Source organism: Populus alba, chromosome 3, assembly GCF_005239225.2.
Source record: "Populus alba chromosome 3, ASM523922v2, whole genome shotgun sequence".
Lineage (NCBI taxonomy): Eukaryota > Viridiplantae > Streptophyta > Magnoliopsida > Malpighiales > Salicaceae > Populus > Populus alba.
The window spans coordinates 11,517,855-11,542,020 of NC_133286.1; the positions used below are offsets into that span (position 1 = coordinate 11,517,855).

General features: G+C 32.7%; 2 protein-coding genes across 2 annotated transcripts; one reads left to right on the forward strand and one right to left on the reverse strand.

The window, feature by feature from the left end:
• Nucleotides 1-964: 964 nt before the first annotated feature.
• Nucleotides 965-8,510, reverse strand: LOC118062837 (protein STRUBBELIG-RECEPTOR FAMILY 6). Its single transcript, XM_035076695.2, has 16 exons — nucleotides 8,165-8,510; nucleotides 6,358-6,490; nucleotides 6,194-6,265; nucleotides 6,044-6,109; nucleotides 5,879-5,950; nucleotides 5,721-5,792; nucleotides 5,207-5,278; nucleotides 5,060-5,125; nucleotides 4,890-4,952; nucleotides 4,483-4,787; nucleotides 3,984-4,267; nucleotides 3,409-3,677; nucleotides 2,749-2,881; nucleotides 1,928-2,064; nucleotides 1,623-1,779; nucleotides 965-1,394 (listed from the first exon to the last, which is right to left on the reverse strand). The coding sequence occupies exons 1-16, from the start codon at nucleotides 8,256-8,258 to the stop codon at nucleotides 1,242-1,244; spliced, it is 2,148 nt and encodes a 715-aa protein (XP_034932586.1). The 5' UTR covers nucleotides 8,259-8,510; the 3' UTR covers nucleotides 965-1,241.
• A 10,075-nt stretch (nucleotides 8,511-18,585) lies between these two features.
• Nucleotides 18,586-21,753, forward strand: LOC118062961 (triacylglycerol lipase OBL1). Its single transcript, XM_035076857.2, has 5 exons — nucleotides 18,586-19,297; nucleotides 19,642-19,886; nucleotides 20,040-20,073; nucleotides 20,236-20,957; nucleotides 21,321-21,753. The coding sequence occupies exons 1-5, from the start codon at nucleotides 18,931-18,933 to the stop codon at nucleotides 21,576-21,578; spliced, it is 1,626 nt and encodes a 541-aa protein (XP_034932748.1). The 5' UTR covers nucleotides 18,586-18,930; the 3' UTR covers nucleotides 21,579-21,753.
• The last annotated feature ends 2,413 nt before the right edge of the window (nucleotides 21,754-24,166 follow it).

Below are 24,166 nucleotides of genomic sequence, written 5' to 3' on the forward strand. Positions count from 1 at the left end.
AGATCTTGATCGAGAAATTTGTTTTATTTTGTTTTATTTTTTTAAAATGATATGAGGTATACTGGCTATTCTGTCCAAAACAGAACATAATTGACAAACCCTTTATCCAATTATGTTACATCAAAAGGGTAAACAGAACACAATTGACAACCCTTTATCCAATTATGTTACATCAAAAGGGTGTTTGGCTAGGCAATTGAATCTACTTTTCGTTAAAATTTAAATTTTTTTTGCTTATAATTTTTTTTATGTTTTGGGTTATTTTTGATATGCACTTATAAAAAATAATTTTTTTTTTTTTTAAAAAAAAAAATATATATATATATATATATATGTTATTTGATATATTTCCAAGCAAAAAAAAACTTTAAAAAATAATAATTACTACACTTTTCAAACACCTCGTAAGTCTCTTTGCCTAAATAGCTGGTCGTGTTTTATACTGTTAGGTGCACATCATGCTTTACCGTAGTTGATATCTTGCCAAGATGTTCTTATGATGAAAAACGAAGTTCATCCCTAAGAAAATCATTTCAGCCATAAAGGTTGGCATTCAACCAAAGTACAGAACATAGAACCAAGGAAATTGAGCTGTCTGCTAATTCGAGAAAAGAGGCCTTATAGCACCAGCGACCTGATTATAAACATTCATACTTCTCCACGAGAACCAAATCCTCTTCACCATCACTGCTTCCTCGTGCTTTTGTTTTGCCATTATATTTAAAGATGCATTGATTTTTCCATGATAATTAATGGTGTTTATTGATATCACATGGCTTATCCATTTCTTTCCTTTTCGAGGATTGCCAGAATAAAAAGATTATTAACTTACATCCCCCCCTCAAACTAGTTGCTGGGATGCACCAGCAGCAAAACTTCTTGTGAATATTATCAGGGGCATCAATGATCAGGCATCTGAAAATCCTGAAAGATATTATCACCATTTTTAACTAGGAAAAGAGAATAAAAAAAAGTATAACTACATACAGAATGCCATAATGAACTGTCACGAAGGCATTACAGAGTCCCAGAAAACAAAACACTAGGCTAAACCATGTCATTTTTACATTACTGGACCAAGCTTTTAACTCTCGTATCATGTGTTTAAGAGTCTAAGACTGTTCAATAAACTTGAAAGGACAATAAACAAGAAGTGCGAGGAGGTGGGGGTGGGGGTGGGGGTGGGGGTGGCTATCAATCTACGACAAAAATGCAAGAAATCAATGTTTTTGCAGCAAATTTCAAGGCATGTAGTCTTGTGTATCTGGGTTGTCAGCTCTTGGTGTTTCTCCTTGTTCGTTTCCGATAGTTCTCTTGCTCATGTTAGCTCTCTGCACTAAACGAACCAATGCTTGAACCACTTCTGACATTGGAGGTCGAAACTCTGGCTCAGGCTGCCACAAAAACAATGATAATAAGCATCAGAACTTAAATTCATACAATATTTAGCACTCTCCCTTTTCCCCTTCTAGAACTGCAGTAATGCCCAAAACTTGCCAAGCTGCGAATCTAAACTCCCAATATCTATGTTTCGGTAAAAACTGCAATATGGTACTAAGCTTCAAAACCCCCTTCCCTCAAATAAACCTCACCAAAGTTCCCTCTTTCAAGTAATACATTACCTGGACACAGAGAGCAATAACATCAGCAAACCGGGAAAGAGATTTGACAGGGTAGAGCCCTTTGAGTTCTGGATCAACCATTTTGGATAAGGAATCAATGTCATGGAGCTGAGGAGTTGCCCAGCGAACCAAAGATTGCTCAGATCTAGGCCTTGAGCTGTTAACAATTAACATTGCAATGAGATTAGGAACTAACTGATTTTTATCCCATCTTTAGTTATAATTATGTTGGTAAATAGGATAATCAGCGTGATTATGGCAATGAGATCATCTCTCTCATCATATTGTTTATGTTAGCATTTCACCTGTCAAATGGTTTACGTCCAGTTAGAAGCTCCAACATGACCGCACCAAAACTGTAAACATCACTCTTTAGAGTATAATGACCGGACATAGCTACCTCAGGTGCACTGTATCCAGAACCTGCATTATAGTTCAAAACCTGCATGTTGTGAAAAACAGAGGACTCAGAAAAAAGTTTAAGCAGATAGCTGTGAGTGTTAGAGATTAGTCTAGCCTCTAGACTAAGATATGGGTACAAATAGACCAGATAAACACAAGAAGCTTTTCACCACCAATTAAGTGGTTGTGAATTCACTCACTGGAATCCAGGAAAATCTTGCAAATTTGATAACATGAAATAAATGATTCCTCAAATGCAACATCCAGAAAGTGAAATAAGCTAACTAGCTACAATGAAACCACTTGTATTTTGCTGGGTAGTTCTTACATAATAGATCCTGCAAGAAACCCAGAATACTAGATGTTGCACCATCTCAAATTATGCTACTACCACATCATGGATTTTGGAACCAAGTTCTCTTTTGGAGAGCTTGACCAGATTAGCAATCGAAAGAAGAGAGGTTAAAGCATAAGTGAGAAGTATTCATCACTCTATCCGGTCATAAATTGCAGATGAATTTCATAAAAAAAAATATATACACAAAGAAAAGAAATGTGTGCAACTTATGACAGATGGAAAACCTTGGTAATCTTCGCCTCAAGTGAACTTCAAACGTAAAAGCTAAGACAATGACAAAAGCTCAGGCAACGAAGTTCTTCACAATTTACATCAAAGAAACACTATGGACTATCTGAAAAATTTAAAAGAAGGTTCATGATCAACCTGGTCTGCATTATGGAGACTGCTTGCCAGGCCAGCATCCGAGAGATGTGGATTAAGCTCTGTGTCCAATAATATATTCGCTGACTTGATATTCTTATGAATAATAGATGGCGAACAAACTTCATGCAGGTACCTGAAGAAAACCCTTTGAGTATCAGGAAGCTCGTTACTAATATCATAGATAAGTTACCACTGATTTATGAAGGTCTCGGTTGCAAAGGTTGGACTCTTTCCCTATCTTTTGGTAAGTTCTAGATTTCAACATCAAAATTCTTAAACAAAAGTCTAGGCTGTCCTGCATCTTAGAAAGAGTGAGGACTGTTCATGTGGAGTAGAAACAGATATGCCAAAGCAACTTCTTCATATGCAAAGGTTTTAGATGCTCAGAAAATGAGTTGATAAAAAGTTCACCTTGTTTTGCTGGCCTCAGGTTTTTACATGATTAAAATTCATACAATGGAACTAAATAGTTAATGATTATCATTTTTGTTGAATCATTCAAGTGGCAATGATCCAATCCCTTTGCCTCAATATTTGAATAATAAAGCAGATGATAGATAACGGGGAAGAGAATGGAGGACGTGTTCACATTTTTTTTTTGGCACAATTTGATGTTAGTGAGAAACAATTAGAACTATAGAATTCCTTTTCTGAACTTACTCCAATGCCCGAGCAGTCCCCAAAGCTATCTTGACACGGGAATTCCATATCAAAGGTTTGCTGTATTCATCTGATAGATGCAAGAAGTCATGCAGTGAGCCATTTTTATGGAACTCATAGACCAGCAGATGCTGTCCATGCTCGGAACAATAACCCACTAGTTCTGTCACGTTTGGATGATGCAACAAGGAAATGCTTGAAACCATCTCCATAAAATCATCAGACATGTGGCTGGGCAGAATGCCTGAATCTAGTTTCTTCACAGCAACCTACAGTGTTGTCGAAGCAGAAGTTACAACTTAATAAGGTATAGGGACAGCGTGCATGTTAAAGAGAAATTTTCGTAAGGAAACATGTGCACAAAATTTCTTCCTCTACGAACACTAGTCATCACTCTATCCAGACTCTTACACATCTTTCCACAAATGCCTTAATTATCTCAGTGGGCATGTCATTCATAATAGAGAATGGAAAGCCCAGCAGAAAGTATAAAATGGAGCAGACATGTCCAAGAAGACTGTTTTATCCTTTTAACTGAAATAGCCAAATTGATTTGAAAGGCGAGGAAAGTATACCTTCCCATCATCAAACTCAGCTCGATAAACACGTCCAAAAGACCCCTCACCAAGAAGATGGTCAACACTGAAGCTGCCAGTAGCCATCTGCAGGTCTGCTACTGAGTATGATGTCACGTTTACAGGAGCAGCAACAGGTTTCTTGACAACAACGGGCTTTGGTGAAAATTCCTGCTCGTCAAATGACTTGTGACGATCAATAGGTGGAGGTCTAAGATTTGTTGAGGCTGGGGTGTCAAATGTCTTTGTATTTACCATGGAAGGATTTTGCATAGACTTCATTTCTGCAGTACAATTTCAAAGACAAGATCACAAGACAAAGGTCATATTAAGATAAAGAAAGGGGGAAGATGAAGAAAAATGTCAAGCATGATGGTTTCTGAAACCAAGAAGCTAATGACATGGACCTCAAGCTACACTGAAGTAGTGAAGCTCAACATGACACTGCTTCATCAATGATGCTCAACAGAAAGAAAGGTGCTTGTAAGAAAGGGTCTACCTTTATCATTTGTTGAAGAAAGAGGAGCAAATGGCTGATTATCAAGCATTTCTATATCTAAGGAGGACCTCCTGGATCTTCTCTTCACCAAAAAGAATGCTACTATCCCCCCAACAACAAATATGGATATGATTATTCCTGCTATGCCACCACCCCCTATTCCTGATTTCTTGCTGCCACCACCAGCACCACTGCCTGATGGGCTGTCATTGCCACCAGATTTATGGCTCGGGCCTTTGGGGGTTGGAGGTGTGCCAGGAGGAGGGGGGGGTGCAGGTCCTGAGTTCCAATTGTTACCATCCTTCCTGTCAAGATTATTCAGATTATAATATGGACACACTTTTTTCTTATGAAACAATAGGACAATAATGACAATTTCCATAATGCTGCAAATAGAAAATGCTTACTGTAGATTAATGCTGTTTAACTGGCTAGGGATCCAACCTGTAAAACGATTATTTCCAACATTCCTGAAAACCATAAATCTGAATATTATAAGCTGCAATGCAATTTCTTAATAGCAAACAGATAGAAGACAATGCTCCTGGTGAATTTAACAGAAACGCTGGTTACCCACAGATTTTCAAGAGGAAGATTTGCAAGGACATTGATAGAGCCAGTAAATTGGTTGTTTTGCAAATACCTGCCAAAGGACAAATTAAGGAAAAGGGGCCACAACAATATATGAAGTTCTACTATCAGAGAAGGCCATTTTGAAACTTACATTGATGTCATACTTGAAAGTGAGCTAAAACTCTGAGGTAGATCACCTGTCAGGGAGTTGAATGACAAATCCCTGTAGTGGCATAGAGAAATGATTATTACTGTGTTTTCTTTTTTTCTTCCATAAAACTAGATAGATATATTTAACATGATAAATTACTGAACAAACTTCAATTTGATCTACTTGTTGAGGAAAAAATGGCACTTCCATAAATTTTCAGCCGCAGACATTATAGAGGATAATAAGAAAAGCAGTAATCGAAACTAGCAATGTTGTCTTTAGTAGAAACATAATATGCATCTGCAGAAGTTTTCTTATTGCATTACTGACAGTGAAGTGCTTTAGCATCAACCCTAATTTTTTAAGCAGGTCGAGAAAGTAGAAGGATAACAAAAGATTTGTTGCACTATAGCAATCTGTCAAAGCAACAGAGAAACCATGCAACACCCTTCTAATGTAGGCAGCCAAGTAAAATTATTTTCTTAATTAATAAGAAAGTCTGAGAAGATCGCACAATGTGGAGAGAGAAGGAAGTTGTCCGAACACATCTCCCAACTGATTCTGAAGCTGATTGTGACCAAGATTTCTACATTCTCAAAGAAAAAAGAAAAGGAATTAGCTTTGCACCTTTAATAAGTTGAAATTGAGAATTATTGACGGGAAATTACTTACAAGTATTTAAGAGAAGGCAATTGAGAAATGGAATACGGGATTCCTCCGCTAAATTGATTATTAGCAAGATTTCTGAGTACAGGAGAACATCAAATGTAAATCATCACAAAATCAGAAAAAGGCAGGAATAACTCAACTAAGAAAGAAATGAAGAATAAAGCATACAATTGCTGCAAGTTTGGAGGAAGTTGATCAGGTATGTTGCCTGCAAGATTATTATAACTCATGTCTCTGCAGAACTCATTAAATCACATGTCAAGACATAGAAATGTATAGGATTGGGACAGACTAAATATATAGGATAAGAAACCTCACAGGTTTGTTACTGCTGTCAAACTGGTAAGCTGGTATCCCAATGATCCAGAAAGTCCAAGACTGGGTAATTTACTGAAAATATAAGAAAAAAACAGAGTGTAGGTAAAAGAATCAGCGTCAATAACTTTCTATAGGATAAAATATCAGAAAGAACAGAAGATTACATTTCTGTAACTCGTGTGCCTGAGCAAATAATGCCTTTCCAGTTTTGCCCACATGGATCATCACCATTTGTGCTCCATTGTGTTAGCTGCCCTGGTGAACTCAAACTGCTGTACATGACCCTTAGAGCAGAGGCTGCATGAAAACAAGTAACAAATTAGGATAGATGTATCACTCAGTAGAGAGAGAATCATCAACCATATTTCTTGCCAACTAAAAATTTTCCTGTAGCGATTCGTACTTTTCAAATCACAGGATGGTGACAGTATTGCAGTACTTGATCGTATAACATGTAGAATTGGAGCTCAATATGTGACATTTAGCCATTGTCTGAGCATTTGGAAATTGATGTTTTATCTTTCTTGCAAAGCTAATGGAAGAAAAATGTAAAATCCTTTCTTACAGCATTGACTTGGTTAATTCTAGATGTAGACCATGTTGCCCACAATGGCTGGCTTCTAGCAAACCAAGTGGGAATTGAGTGGTGAGTTGGAAAGTGAAAAACGAATGAAAGCATCACATTTGAGAAATTTCCCTGTTCCTATTTACATGCATCCATCTTCCAAGGGTGCTAAATTAAAGAAGAGAACTCGGACTTCTCAGGGAAAACTGTTTTAGAAAAAGACCCAACTTTGTACAAAGCAATTTTTAACTCCACTAATCTAGGACCCAATATTAAAAGGGAGACATGAGCGTGAGAAAGAGAGAGAGAGAGTGGTTTGGTTATGCTTTGTAACCCTTTTGATTGTCAGACGCATTTAGAGGTACAAATGTTCATCAATGTCAGAGAGGATCACCTTTTAACTGATATAGGACTGTTTAAAGCATCAAGAATTCAGCCTAATGAGTACCGACTGTGTACTTGAAATGATTTATGTCTTCTACGAATCCCCTAATACTCAAAATTGAAACAATTTTGATACTCAACAATCACCTACAGAAATCTCCAACCAACACTCTTTAAGGATCACTACCCTATTTTAGATATCCACACAATGATTGCCCCTTCATTCTACTAATGATGAAATGCATTACAATCCGGGAAATCAAAAACCAGTGTAAGGGGGATGAACAACCGGAATACGCAAAGCCTGGAAGCGAAAATTATACAAGCAAAAAAAAAAAATCTTTTTAAAGATGCCTTTTATTTCCTGATAATATTCGTTTTATTCACAAAGCAATCACCTTTGGAATAAACAAGGTAAATTAATATATACCTAGGACAGCAGCAGCAGCATGTCACTCGACCTCACAGCCACCCGGTCACACATAAAATTTTGGATTTCTTAAATGATAGACAATGAAAGCAAAGCTGAAACCAGTAGTTGCAGACAAGAAATTGAATTTATATTTAATATCACAGTCCTTAGCTGGAGATTCTATTTTCCCAGAAAAAAGAACCAAACTTTTCTCAACCCAGAACTGATCTCCGCAGTTTAGCACCAATCTGCTTCTTAAAACAGCCCAAACACACTGTAGTTTCAGAAATAAAAAAGACAAAAGCAAAATCTGGAAATGCATCCAAGACAGCATCTTTTGTGGTCCTGACATCATAATTAGAAGCAGCAGCAGCAATCCAAAACCAAATAGTAGCAAGGAAGAAGCAACACAAAAAGAAGCAAAATGAATAAAATAAAGGAACAAGAAATGCAGATGTGTCAAGAGAAAGTTAGCACATGCAAATCAATCTATGAAAGAAACAGAAAAGAAAAGGCACAAAAAGGTGTGAGAAGATAACAGTAAAGTATTGAATGAATCTAGTTTTTTTTTGGTGTTAAGTTAATGAATGTGTTGAGTAAACTAACTGACCATCATTTGGATCTGTTGCACCATTGACGCATCCAAAAATGCAGACTATGAGGAGTGACACTAGCAGCTCAACTCCTCTCCAATTCTCCATCATCTCATCTAAAAAAACTCAAGTCTGTTTGTCTGTCTGTCTTACCGCAACCCAGAAATAGACCACCCCTCGTCTAAATGACTTGTTTTTTTGAAGAGCTAATCTACTTTGGTGTTTTCTTTCTATGGGATGATTATATTCTAAAATATTTATACATCCCTCCAACAAAAGCTGGCATACACGATTTGCCAGAAGAATCCAAGACCACAGAATGCCCTCTCTGTATGCCTTGTATTTTTTATTTGTGTTTTATCACATTCTCCTTCGCTTTGTGCTGTTTCGGTAGGTGTGCATAAACTGTCCATATTTTGCTTAGCTTTTTTTCTTTTTCTTTTTCTTTTTTAAATAAATAAATAATATCAGTCTATGAACGGCTAGTTAAGAGTTCGTTTATTACTTTTATAGGCTTTTCAGAGTCATTTATTTTAAATATATTAAAATAATATATTTTTTATTTTTAAAATATATTTTTAATATCAATTTATAAAAAAAAATATTAAAAAATTAATTTAAAACAAAAAAAATTTAAATTTAAATTTAAATGAAAAACATTTTCCAACTGCAAAAACAAATAGAATATAAGGAATGTTTGACATAGTTTCTGCCAGTGTTTTTAAAGGATTTTAAAAAATATTTTTAATTTAAAAATAATATTAAATTTATATTTTTTTTAATGATTTTGATGCTTCAAAAATTTAAAAATATATTTTTAAATTATTTAAATCATTTCAAAAAAAATAACAACTATATTAATAATCAAAATCACATTTTATAAAGGTCACTTTTACCATAGAAGAAAGGGGGCAACCACAATTGACGTGGACACTTTTGTTTTATTCTCGCTTCTCCCCCCACCCCTACCCCCCCCCCCACCCCTTTCTTTCTTTCTTTCTCTTTCTTTTTTTTTTTTTCTTTTTCATTTCTGTTGTCATAAACAGAAATATATCTGAATGTAATAATATCAAAACATTAACCATCTAATAAATGATCTAACAATAAAAACTTGAGAATAAAATATTTTTTTATGTGATTTTATAAATGAGTTCTGTAATTACTAATATAATGGTTATTAAAGACTTACATAATCATTAATTTCATAGCCTATAAGATTAATCAAGACGCAAATTGACTTGAATACCTATATTAATAATAATAAAAAAATATTAAAACATTAGGTGGTGTATAAATAACTACAGTCCAACCGAAGCAAGTGAGTCTGGTTTTGTTGTTTCATTGTCTTTAAAATTATTATTTTTTGTTTAAATTGAATTTTTAGATATTTTTTATAGTTTTGATATATTAATGTTAAATATATATATATATATATATTATTTTGATATAATTTAATTAAAAATTATTTTTATTTTTTCTAAAAAAAAATATTAAATTGATGTGAGGTGTCATTGAAAATATTTGGTGGGTGACATAAGGGTTCGGGGGCCAGAATTAACGGATACTTCGATTGTGTTGATTGGTAGGAGCGGGTAAAAAATCATTTTCCACGTCGTCTTATAATATTTTTGCTGAGGTAAGGTGGCCCCATCACTATCACGACTTTCATTCGCGAGCTAAGCTGCCCCTCACGTTATTTTATCAAGTGGGGCATGACCGAATTCATTTCCAGCCACGTAAGAGGCTGTTTGATAAATTATTAAGCACGGCCAGCTGGATAGTAATCCCTGTATTAAAAAAGTCTGAGAAATCACAGGAGGATATGAAACTATTTCCAATTTTCCATAATTGAGAAAGACGTGAAATGCTTTAATTTACCGAATTTAATATCCCCACACACATACACGTAAATCACGATAAAGATTTGTTTATTAATGTACATCAATTTAAATTTTATAAATTTTAAAATTATAAAAGTTTTATATAATTATTAATTTTAAAACTCAATAGATTAATTAAGATGTACGCTAGTTAGTTGAAATATTTATATTAAAAAAATCATGATAAACATTACTTTTTTAAAATTGAATGATTTTCAAGTGGGTTATTTAACTAATTTGCCCCCATATTTTTACTGAAATTGATAAGATATTTGTCTTATATCTTATAGATAATTATACTTACAATCGAAGTATATAAACAATTTAGACAATCATCTTCACTTAACAAAAAAATAATTTTAAAAAATAAAATATATTTATTAATTATGCTTTATGAGATAAAAATTACACTCATTTAATAAAAGGCTGAAAATACAAAATGATAATTGTTCAAGACTCCACTTATTAAATATACATAAAAGTAATTAAAAAAATATTTTTAAAAACCCTATTTATAATTCTGCTTAAAAAATCTAAATTAATCCGAGAGCTGTAAAGGGAATTTTCAAATTGTTGTTTGAATTACTCAATGGATAAAAATCAAATACTCATTACTTTTATAAAGCAATTCAACTATCAAAAGAAAAGGGCAAAAAAATAACAGTACAGAAACTTGGTCGTCTTAAGTTTGAATAATGAGGGTGGCATCGGGCCAGGATGCACGGCAGACATCGTTGGTGGCGAAACCTGGTCTTTGTTGACCCGTTATGAAATGGATGCTAGACAACTAATGACCCGTGGTCAGTGTTTTTAAACCCGGCTCAAAACCCGGGTTATGAATTTTGATCAGGTCATTCAAGTTAATTCTATTTTTTTATAAATCAAAAAGATATCATTTTGATAAAAAATAAAAATAATCAATGATTTGCAATCGGGTTTTGATCGGATCACCGAGTCAACTCTTCAGGTCAGTCAGATTTTTAACTATTCCTATTATTTTATAAATCTGGCCCGATTCTAGCTCTTAAATTTGCCAGGTCTTAGATGGACCCGTTGAGCTAAGTTTTAAAACTATACGTGTTGTATTAGATAATCCATGACTAAGATTTAACTAATAATATATCACTTTGTCTGTTTATTTTTTTATTTTTAAAGTAATTTTAAAAGAATTAAAATTTTTAATTTTTTAATTTTAAGTTAATATTTTTTTATTTGCAGAATATTTTTATGTGTTAATATTAAAATTAAAAAATATTTTAATTCATAAAAAAAGAAGGAGGAAATGAATTGAAGTACAAACGAAGGAAATGATGAGAGACAACTGTTACAACTTAGGTATAATATAAGAGGCAGCGGCGGGAGACGTGGCAAGGACCTGTTACGTCTTGGAATGACATGGACACCACAGCATAATATATAAAATGATTGGCTTAGCCAGAACTCAATGATTTGACTCTGACATAAAGGATCTATTAATCTTTTAAGAAATAAAGTTGATAATGAATCAAATTAGATTAGATGTTTCTATTTCTTTGTTTTCCTAGCACTAATTGGTGTGCTTTTGAGTGAGAATTTTTTTTCTGTTTTTGATTGTTTTTTTTTAAATGTTTTTATTTTAAATTAATATTTTTTATGATCTTAATATACTAATATTAAAAATAAAATAAAAACATTTTAAAATATTATAAATAAAAAATTAATAAAATACATGCGCCCAAATCCTAAATATATAAAGGTTGAAAAGATAGAGAAAATTAGTTATTTATAATCATCATTAATAAAGAATTTCTGAAAAAATTAAGGATTAGTAATACTTTTTAGAGATTAGATGGATTTTGTTTTGGTTTTGTGTACCTTTCTATTCAAAAAATCATTAAAATTTATTTTAAATAAAATCTTGAATTTCCATCGTTTTCAATGTAGCCCCTGATGAATTTTTTTTTTGAGTCTGTACTTTTAGCTTTTATTGCCTTAGGCTTTTGATTTTTTGTTCTATGCACAAGATTCAAATTTAATTATGAATCAATATGCTTTATTACATTGACTTTAATGAACTTTAATGATATGATTTATAGACTTTACACATATTAGAATCTTATTCTTTTTCTCTTTTTCTCTTTTTCTCTCATCCTTTTATTTATCTCATCCTTTTATTTATTCACGTAATTTTCTATTCTTGCTTTACAATTTATTATTAGATTGGTCTCTAGTTTATTTATGCAAAAAAATTATTTTAATTGATATAATAAAATAAGTAATAGATTCTATCTTAATTTTAACTGGTTTCTTTTAGATATAGATAGTACGAAGTGTTTATTGAAGAACATATTTAAAAAAAAAGGAAGAAATAAATATAGATTTGGTGGACAAAATACAACAATAATTGGTTGTACTCGTCTGTATTGTAGATGATACAATTTTTATTATTAGATTATTTTTATATAATTAATTATTTAATAATTTTATTACAATGTTGTAATTTTATATATATTATTATAGCTGTTAAAAAGTTATATCAAAATATAATATTAAAAAAACTAAAAAAATATGTATTTTATTTTTTGATGTGTATGAAATTTAAATTTCTATATTCTTAATTTTTAAAAAATATTATTTTAATTATTCTCAATTTGTTTTTTAAATATTATCATATCATTTGATTTGATAATTTTATTAAGAAAAATAGCTTAATTGTAGAATAATAAGGAACCATATGACATATAAACGAACTTCTATACTATTACAAACCTTTGAAAAACTTGAATGATCTTAATATGGGTTGATCTAGTATAAGAGATGAGTTTTTTTTTTTTATTTCATTTTTCTACTTTTATATCTTACAAAAAAAAAAACAAATTCTATATATTCATTAAACTAAAGCTTATGATATGAAATATGTATTGGTTTACCAAAACTAATTCTCTTGTATTCTTTTTGAACTTGGTATCAATATATTATTTTATCTTTATATATAATAAGATGGACCTAGTGTGTATCTTTGGTTTCTTTAATAAATTTTCAAGTTAAGAATTAAATGCAAGACATAAATAATTTATATATTACAATCATCGCATCACCTTTACTATCTATCTTGAAAATTTTATATAAGAGAAAAGAAAAGGTGGTGAATTGAATTTGTCAATTTTGCGTGTACGCGTACCTCACCGATTCAACAGCTTGTCTACGTCTGCATTTCACTCGTTTTTCACCTGACTGCCGTTAGCCAGGAGTCATGTCGGCGGTCGGTGGCATTTTCTTTTCTTTATTCCTTTCCAATCTCTGTAGCAGTTCTAGAAAGATTTCGGTATTTTATTTTAAGGGCGTGCAGCAGTGGTGGATATTGTTTTTAAAATAATTTTTTTATGTATTTAAAATCTATTTTAATATCATCACGTAATTTTAAAAAAAATTATTATTTTTTTAAAAGTAGAGTTGGATGTAATATCAAAGACCTGAGATGATGAACTCCTGAATTAAAAAATCAAGAGTAGTTATTATAGGTGTATGTTCTGGACAAAAGGGATCCAAGCCCAAACAAAATGCCATCTATAAGCCCATTATGAATGCTTTTCCTCTATATTTGCCTAATTGCTTGTAAAATATTGTTTGCTCTTCCACAGCTTGGACGGAAATGAAACCAACAATCTCGGTTTCGACCACACGAAGGTGTGTCAAATGTCTTTTCCGTTTTTTCTTTAACCTATTGTTTTTGGCACATCCATCTATATATCTAGCAATAGCCTACATGAACACATGAGGTTGTGGTCTAGTGGTTAATTGTTCCTTTCTCTATGCCAGGGTTCAATTGTGTATGTCTGTCACCCCTGCTATGCCTTACATGTTCATTGGGCTTGCAGGATGTTCAGTGAACATTAGTTGTGATGCGCGCAAGCTGGCCCGGACACCCCGGATTACCAAAAAAAAAAAAAAAGCTAGATTTGGTTCCATCAAAAGCATCAACTCAGGTTAGGTAGTCCATATAATTAAAACATCATTTGAAAAAAAAAAAAAAAACAATACCAGTATGATCATTGATGAAGTAATTGAAAAACATCACACAAAAATTGAGTTTTTCACAAGTTGTGATCTTAAGCCAAGATGTATGGGTTTAATATTTGGGTTCAGTTATGTACTTACATTCTTGAAAAAATAAATCTCTCACAAAACAAGAAATTTTATGATATTTAAGTCAGTAGGTGTATAAAAGAAATAATGTGCAAGTGAAATGAAAGAAAATGCATAGAGAAATATGTAATGAATTGAAAAAAAATCCAATTTTAGAATCTCTTTTATTTACATGGTGACTAGCTCATCTCGAGACATGAAGGGTAGTGCTATAGTTGATTGATAAAAATAATAATTTTTAAAATTAGTTGTAGTGTTTTGCATTATTATTGATGGAAAGACTGATAAATAATAATAATAATAATAATAATAATAATATATTAAATAGAAATAACTATTAACCAAGAAAAAAAAAGTTGTTTAATTTTCATAGAATGTAAGGTATGTCTACATTGTCATCATTTGCTCTAAATATAATGCAAACCCTATATAAAAGTTTTACTTGCAAAGAATCTATATGCATAATGCAAAGAATTTATATTTTTTGCGCTTATTGAATGACTTGTATAAGAGAAAAGGATGGAGAAAAGCGGGGGAGAAAAAAATACAGGCGCAGGTGGAAGACCTAACTATTTGGTTAAGGTGCACTAGTTTGAGCCACTGGTATTAAACCGGATTCGGCCTGATAAATAAATCTAAGATTTGATGGTTGAACCAATTCAGGTTTATTAAAAGACTGTCTAGAGCAATAACCTGGTAAAATCCGGTCGACCCATGACTCGGGAGAACCCGGACGAGACCCGGTGTTTTTCTTTTCTTTTCAAATATTGTGGTTTTTCTCCTATACCCCTTTTTTTATATTTTTTTAGTTGATTATTAACACTTTTTAAAGTTTACTTTTATAAATATTAGAAAAATATTTTATTTTTTCAATATGGTATTTGAAACCATTTAATATATATACTATATATTCCAAACAAAAAAGTTATTTTTTCAATGTGGGATTAGAAATCCTTTCGTATATATACTTTATGTTCACAAGAAAATAATTATTTTTTTCAATGTGGGATTTGAAGCTATTTCGTATATATGCTCTATATTCACAAGAAAAAAATTATGTTTTTTCAATGTGGGATAAATTTTTTTTTGGTTTAAATACTTCATCTTAAAATGATAATATAATATCTTTTTAATGTGAGATTTGAAGCCCTTTAATATATATACTTTATATTTCTTAAAAAAAAGTTATTTTTTCAATATGAGATTTGTAGTCTTTTCATATATATACTCTATGTTCATAAAAAAAAAAGTTATTTTTTTTCAATGTGGATTTGAAACCCTTTAGTATATATACTCTATGTTCTCAAGAAAATAGTTATTTTTTTAATGTGGGATTTCAAGCTGTTTCGTATATATACTCTATATTCATAAGAAAAAAGTTATGTTTTTTTAATGTAGGATTTAAAACCTTTTAGTATATATATTCTATATTTTCAAGAAAAAAGTTATTTTTTTTAATATGGAATTTGAAGCTATTTCGTATATATACTTTATGTTTACAAGAAAAAAGTTATATTTTTTTAATGTAGGATAAAAAAATTTTAAAATATTTTTTTAAACTTCATTATTTATAATATGTCTATATTTACGTAAATTTTTTTTTTAAAATAAAATATTAAAATTTTGAATATATATTTTAATTTTTTTTTAGATTAACTCATAAAATTTAGTATCCCGACCGGGTTTACTCTAGACCAGATTTGATAACTACCGTTTGAGCTACGGTGGAGGCGCGGACCATGCGGTGTGAACTGAGTACTTTCAAGGTCGAATCAAGAGAAAAAGCATTGGGCAACATGAAGACTGTGAAGTGAAGGCCTGGCCTGAAAAGTGTAGTCGGGTCGTGACCACGCCATTTGGGTGGAGCCCAAATGGCGTGAGGTGACTTTTTTTTTTTTTTTTTTTTTTTTTTTTTAACTTATTCTCCACCAACCGTCACTTAACATATACTGATATACAGGTTCATGTGAATAGGTGGATCAATGCATGATAAATGCTAGCAGTGACTCGAAAAGCGAAAAGCGAAAACTGGTATTAAATAGGTAAACGTTACATCCGTGAGTGCTTATTATGATTACGCATTAGTTTTTTTATATTTTAAAACTACAATATAGTCCCTGAAAGAGTGGAGATAATAGAGCCAAGAGCACATAATATTCTGCCCAAAAAATATTGTTCGAAGGGGTACGTAGCCTACAAATTCTTGAACATAAGACACTATTTTGTTGTTTCTAGAGCATAATATAATTTTTTTAATTTTTTATTCAATAATAAAAGGTATCCTCAAATCGGTTTGTATGTCAAGCAAGACTATTTTTTTTTTTAAATGATCTTAAATGTGCACCCCACATCAATCTAGTACATTTAGAGGGATTAATAATTTTTTTTATTTCACATGTAAGATGAGGCTATGTAGAGGGCTAAATGATAGCGACTTGGAATTTTTTTTTTTTTTTTTAATAAGATCATCATTTAAACAGGCAATTAATTTGATCTTTTTCAGCTAAGTTAAACAGGCTACATTGATTTTTTTTTATTTACTAACACATATAATAGTCGATTAATTTAATTTAATACACCGGTAAAGTCTTTTATCCTCATTTCAATTATTGTATGGCCTGTAGAAATAAATAACATGGCTCACGTATTTTTTATGCAATAATTGACTTTTAATGTATCTCGCAATGAAGTGCAAGCACCAAACCTAGTAAACACTATGGTTTATAACAATGAATCTACAATGTTTTTTTTTTGGTTGCTTATTTTTTTTTTTTTATCATTTATTCATGTTTTATTAATTTTGGATTAGAAGTGATGGTTTGCTTTGATTCGGTTAGCATAGGATTCTTATAGAATTGAGGAGAAAAGTGATGGCGTATGAAGAAGCACGTGGTCCAGCGATCGTCATTTTAGGTGGTGAATGTGGTGGCCTCCGATGTCTACTTTTGCCCTTACTTGATCTCCTCCAAAACATCTCACGGCAATCCAATTTGGCTTTAATAAACCATTCCTTTTCTCTTTCTTTTCCTCTCTCTTTTCTCCTTTCTTACCTTTAATTTCCCTCCCTAGCACTCTGACCAAAATAGGTTGTCAAACTTCTTTTTGTATTCGATTTAGTCCTTATTTTTTCAATTGTTGTTTTTATTATTTTTTTTTCAATTTTATCATTTAATATTTGACTTTTTAAAAAATGAGCTTCACTATTTTTTTTATTTGCCTTCTATAGGGCAATCACAGTTTCATAACCCGGGTCGCGAGTTGACATGGGTTTCCTCGAGTTTGTTTTTTTAATAATTGTTTTTTGATTTCGTCCTCTAATATTAAGTTGGTTGATAATTAAGTTTTTTATTTTTTTTATTTACATTCTAAGAGGTGATCCCAATCTCATGACTTGAGTGGTGGGTTTGGAAGTTTTGTCCAGGTTGACTCAGTTCTTTTTTTTTTAAATTGATTTTTGTTAACATCCTTCAACATTGAATTGATTGAGAATTTATATTTATCAATTCTCTTTTTATGAAATTATCACATCTCATAATCTGAGTTGTCTTAAGTATTTTTTATCATTTTCTTTAAAATTTTAATTTTTTCCAGTCTCATCCTCTATTTTGAGGTTGATTAGTAATTAGACTTAGAAATTTCTTTCAATTTTATTTTTTTAGGGTTATCTAGTTTTTATGATCTGTGTTGTGAGTTTAAAAGATTTTCTTAAGTGGACTTTAGGCACTTTTATGACACTTTTTTTAAAATATTTTTTTTTTATTTTTATCCTTTAACATTGGATTGGTTGAGAATTGAACTTCATAATTCATTTCGATTTAATTTCTATGAAATTATTATGTTCTCATGAGTCGTGTCGTGAGTTCGACCGATTTACTCGAGTTGTTTTTTTTTCACTCTTTTTTTTAGATTGATTTTTTTTATTCTTTAATATTGAATTGTTTAAAAATTAGGTTTAATAATTTTTTTTTCTTCACATTATATATGGTTATCGTGATCTCATGATCCATGTTATAAATTTTGCAAGTTGACGAGGGTTTGGGGAGGATATATCATATTGCTATCTTAGTATTTTTTTTTTAAAAAAAGTATGTTCTAGTATTTTTAACTTATAGTTAATTTTTTACTGCAAAAACATGCTAACAACATTTTTTTTTATATGTTTAAAAAATGATTCAAACCGTGATACAGCACGGGAACTAGCCAGCGAAGCAAATTGGTGTTTTCAAGAAAAGAAAACAGAAACAAAAGTACTGATACCTATATTGCTATTGGCTACCATCATCACATCGGTGAGGTCGCTGGAGCCACACTTTACGGTTTCAACTGCCACTTCAACCAGTGCTTGAACGTGGCGTGGAGTAGCAAAAAGGAATTGAGTGCGTATAAGCAAACTCAGCTGCATGCCTTGCTAATGTTTGTTAGCTGAAAGGACAAAATTGATTGCCAGCAACCTTAATTTGACAGTACATGTTGAAATCTTTGTTTGCAATATCTCCACTCTCTAAATCAAGAAATACAGGATAAGAACGTCAAGAACACCATTATGAATCCATGCAAAGATAATAGATCATCAAGAATCGGAATTGCATTGCTAACCAATTGATGGCTTATCAGCACAGCGAGACAGATTCTAATAAGATCATGTCCTCTTTCAGTTTGCTCCACCAAGTGATCAACATCTTTAATGCTCCAAAGTACTCCTTGAATCTTGAAAACCTACCAAAACACAATCTTGAATATTGAAAGTCCACCAAAAAGACACGAGTGAGAAAGTATTCATGGCGGCTGCGACAAGTACTCCTACAGAATTTGAAGAAAACAGCAATGATGATGATAAGAGTGAAATGAACATTACTAACTATCTGATTGTGAGGCCAGAAAAGGGAGGAATGTTGGATTTGTTAAGGTACTTGGTGTGGGCTGACATAGGGAGTGGTGTGAAATTCTTGGAGAGCTCGGAAGAGGGAATCATGGGTGGGGAGGCCGCTGATCATAGGTGGATAATATTGGTGTCTATTATTGTTAGGAAGATCATTTCTTTATTTGGCAAGCCCATGGAGTGCACTGGCTTCGTGGCTGATTTCTTTCTCAATCTCCTGTTTCAGAATGGTGGCATCATGGGCTTACTTCTCAACTTTCTCCAAGGTAATATAGCCAATCAAGCTTATACTCTTTGATCAATTCCCTTTCTTTCTTTCTGTTACTGTTTAATTTGAATTATAAGATACATGCTTGTATATGTCTGTACTTGTTAAAGTAGATTGAACTGGTGCTTGGTTTCCTTTACATGGTTTAAGAAACACTTGAATTGCTCTGACTTATACTACAGTTTCTATTGGCCAGTTTTGAATCTGGTTGATGCAATTGAAAAATCATCATTTAAGGAACTGATTTTAATTGTCTTATTGGAAACTTTTTTATAGACTTTGTTGTGGTTACAACGCTACTAGTATACTAAAAAGGGTGTTCTGATGATCATGGGGATGCAGGAAAGGTTGTGACACCACAGAGAGACACAGAGACTTTTATAAGCACAATTGGGCATTTGGATGGGCGGATGGACCTATACAGAGATGAAAACTTGCTTGAACAACTAGATAATTCGGTTTCTGCTGAGAAAATAGCCACAGAAGAAATAGGGAACCGCGCTCTTATGGACCTCTGTATCATGGCATCCAAATTAGCTTATGAGAATGCCAAAGTTGTTCAAAGTATTGTTGTTCAACACTGGAAGGCAAGTGACTCTAACTTCTGTTGCCCCCCTCAATTTTTTTCATGTTTGTTTTGAATTAGCTACATTGAATGATGTGATTTCGATTGGCTGATGTAACATATGCGTTTCTGAAAGCAACCAATATAATAATGTGAACTTATGACAAAACAACAGATGCATTTTGTGGACTTCTACAACTGCTGGAACGGTAAGCAACACATTCTAAATGGAGTTATGGAAGATTTGGAACTTTGCCAACTCTTTTCATGGTTTAAGAAAATAATGTTCCTTTACCTGGTTTTAAGCAAAAATCCACTTCGCTCTTCTGATCAAGTGTTTGGTGCTTTTTCATCTTGTTATGGCTTGATAGATTTTCAGAAGGAAATGTCGACTCAGGTGTTCATACTTTGCGACAAGCCCAAGGATGCAAACTTAATATTGATCAGCTTTCGGGGAACGGAACCTTTTGACGCTGATGATTGGGGTACTGATTTCGATTACTCTTGGTACGAGATTCCGAAACTGGGAAGAGTCCATATGGGATTCTTAGAAGCATTAGGTTTGGGCAACAGAGCAGATACGACCACCTTCCACAATCACCTTCAGATGAAGAGCACAGGTTTCAACCATGGCTATGATGGATCTGGATCGCTATCATCAAATACTGATTCTGACATGGAAGAAAATGTAGGTCACAAGAAGTTCCTGTCAGAAAAGGTGAAGAAGACTGCGTACTATGCTGTGAGAAAGAAGCTCAAGAGCATGCTCATGGAGCACAAGAACGCGAAATTTGTGGTCACCGGGCATAGCTTAGGAGGGGCACTTGCTGTTTTGTTCCCAACTGTGTTGGTGCTGCACCAACAGACGGATGTGATGAACAGGTTGCTTGGGGTTTACACATTTGGGCAGCCAAGGATTGGGAACTTGCAGCTAGCAAAGTTCATGGAGGCCCATTTGAAGTATCCTGTTCCTAAATACTTCAGGGTGGTCTACAGCTATGACCTTGTCCCTAGATTGCCTTGCGATGACAAAACATTCCTGTATAAGCATTTCGGAGTGTGCCTTTACTACAACAGCCTTTATGTTGAGCAAGTACGTGCATTCTGCTTCCAATTAATGTTTTTTTCTTACTATCTGCATAAAATGCTTCACTTCTTTGAGATGTTGTCTTTTAAAGAATCTGAAACATCCCAAGCCTGCTGTTTCTATTCTGAGGCATCTGTCACCGTACCTGCTCACAATTCTAATGGCAGAATACGATGAAATCTTCTGATTGAATCGGAGTCTTTTTGTCAATATAGTCACCTGGTACTCTTAACCAAGAAATTTACCGGCAAAGAAACAACATCCACCGCTCCTCATGTGATCATTGTTATCTTAAAACGTCTTTTCTTCTACTAAGTGATTTATTTTCCTGATGATTTTGTTTCTTCCTTTTGGTTTACATATTTGAAGAAATTGGATGAGGAGCCAGACCCCAACTTCTATGGGTTGAGAAGTGTTGTTTTGGCACATCTGAATTCTGTATGGGAGTTAATAAGAAGTTTCGTAGTTGGCTACACGCATGGGCCAATGTACAAAGAAAGCTGGTTCATGGTATTTGCCAGGATAATGGGACTGGCACTCCCTGGTATTGCTGCACATTGCCCCACAGATTATGTTAATTCGGTAAGACTGGGAAAGGAGCGTGTTGTTCGAATGTCTTCTTTCTGAGAGGTTTCTGCTGCAAATGATGTCGGCGATGGTGCCAAGATGAATTTAATGCTTCATCATGGATAAAGTGTCTAGTTGTCTAAGTTACTTGTTGAATCCTATAACAAATTGTGCAGAACAAAACACAAGTTGTGTAGAAGATCATATTTTATTGATTGCATAATTATCTTGAATAGAGTTTTTGTTTAGCAGAAAAACAATCAAATCTGCTGAGTACATAACAAGCTTTTAATAACAAAATAAGAAAATAATAACATAATTTATTCTCAAAAACTTGGTTTTCAAATAAAAATCTTCTAGCTAAATCTTCTCCTCAGCAACCCTCTTAAACTTCTTAATTCTTGAAAATCTGCTTTTGAAAGAGCTTTAGTTAACACATTTGCAATCTGGTCATTAGTCATTAGTTCTGTAATAAAACAAGAATAACTTCAATGCTTTAGTCCTGTCATGAAAAAACAGGATTATTTGCAATAATAACTGCAGTCTAGTTGCTCATATAAATCTGTGTTGGCTTAGATTGATCCATATGCAAATGTACAAGTATTTTCCTGGTCCAAATTGCTTGATTTTTAGCAACTATAGTTGCTACGTATTCAACCTCAATTGTGCTTTGAGTAACAACATCTTGCTTTTTTTAACAATAAGAGAACATTCATGATCCAAAGCTGAAACAATAGTCTGCAGTAATTTTCATATTATCCACAAATCCTGCCTAATCACTATCAAAATAACTATGAGACATAAAACTCTGAAGATAAGAAAATTTTATATCATAGTTCACAGTGCTCTTGATATATCTTACAATCCTTTCGGTAGCTTGAAAATGCAATTCACTAGCACAATGCATGAATCATGAGAGCAAACTTATTACAAAGGTAATATTAGGTCTTATTGTTGTAAGATACATCAAATACCCAATTAAGTTCATGTATTGACCTTCATCAACTTTGTCCGCTTCATCATCCTTATTGATTTTTTTTTTTCTGATTTATAAGAGTGCTTGTGCTTTTACAGTTCTCCATGTGAAACTTTTTTAGTATCTCCCTACCATACCTCTTTTGACATATGAAGATTCCATCATGGCTTTACTTTACTTCCATTCCTAGCAAATAGGACATCAAACCAAGATCTATCATCTCAAATACTTTAAGCATTTCAACATTAAACTCTTTTATTAGTTTCTCATCAGTTTCTATTACAAGGAAATCATCAATATAAATAAATACAATAATTCAATTTGCATATTTTCTTTTACATGTAATGTGGTCTAGCTTAGAATTTTAACAGAGCCAAGTTCATGAAGATATTCATCAATTCTGCTATACCATGCCTTGGAAGCTTGTTTAAGACCATATAATTTCTTCTTTAACAAGTAGACCTTCTCCTCTTTCCCCTGGCATCAAAACCTTCTGGTTGTTCTATAAAAATCTTCTCCTGCAGAAAACCATTTAAAAAAGCAGATTTTACATCTAATTGATAAACTTTCTAACCCTTCCATACTAACAGTGCAATTAGCATTATGATTATATCAAGTCGTGCTACAAATATAAAAGTTTTTGAGAAGTCCACTCCAAACACTTAAACATAATCCTTTATAACTAACTTGACCTTGTATTTGTTTATAAAGCCATTAAGTTTGGTTTGGGTTTATCAACCCAATTGACTCTAACCAAACTTATTTTATTATAGGAATGACATTAAGTCAATAGAACAAGAGAGGGTCTTGGCCTAAACAACAATTTAGTGGATTGGTTGTATACTAAATTGTTTGGGCCTTAGCCCAACAACAAATTATAAACAACCAAGCTATGTTATTTGAGGCTTGTCATTTGGGTTTGGCCTTGATCTAAAACCTAACTATCTTAATTGGGTTTCAATCTCACATGTTTCCACAAGAGTCAACACTAGTGTTACGACTTTCAAGAAGTCAGTACAACACCGCAAGCTTACCTCTTCATTGATCCTTTGACAATATAGTGTCATAACCTCCTATGCTTACAAACGCATAAATTATTAATATAGCTTATAGCTTTCTCCCCAATAACTATAACACACATATTTGTCTCACTAACAAATATCGCTAATAGTAAGTACAACGCCTACCCTATCTAGACGCCTACACTCCACAAATAATATTACAAGGTTCATGTGTGGCAGAGATGAGGTATTTTTCATGATTATACCCAAAGGTATGTTTGCAATTTCACATCTTATGAGGTAATTTTATGTGACCGAGGTATATAAATATATCGGGTCACTAAATAACAAGACCATAAAACAAGTCATATAACACATGATATCATAAAATACACCTTTTTATATTCTTTGTTCTCAGTCTCTTTATTATACCTCATTTTCCTTCTATGATTCACTAACTTAATTATTAGAGAATCTCCTATTGACTTGTTTTTACAAGGGGATTCAGAACAATGAAGCTCTGGTATCTTGACAACAAAGTCTAAATACCTTGGCTTAGAAGTAGCTGTGGAAAACTCAAATCAAACTTAAAGTTCTTACGAACTTGTGATCAAGTATATTATATTAATGAAACCTTGAGGCAGACCATGTATTGGTAATGATCTTTCTAG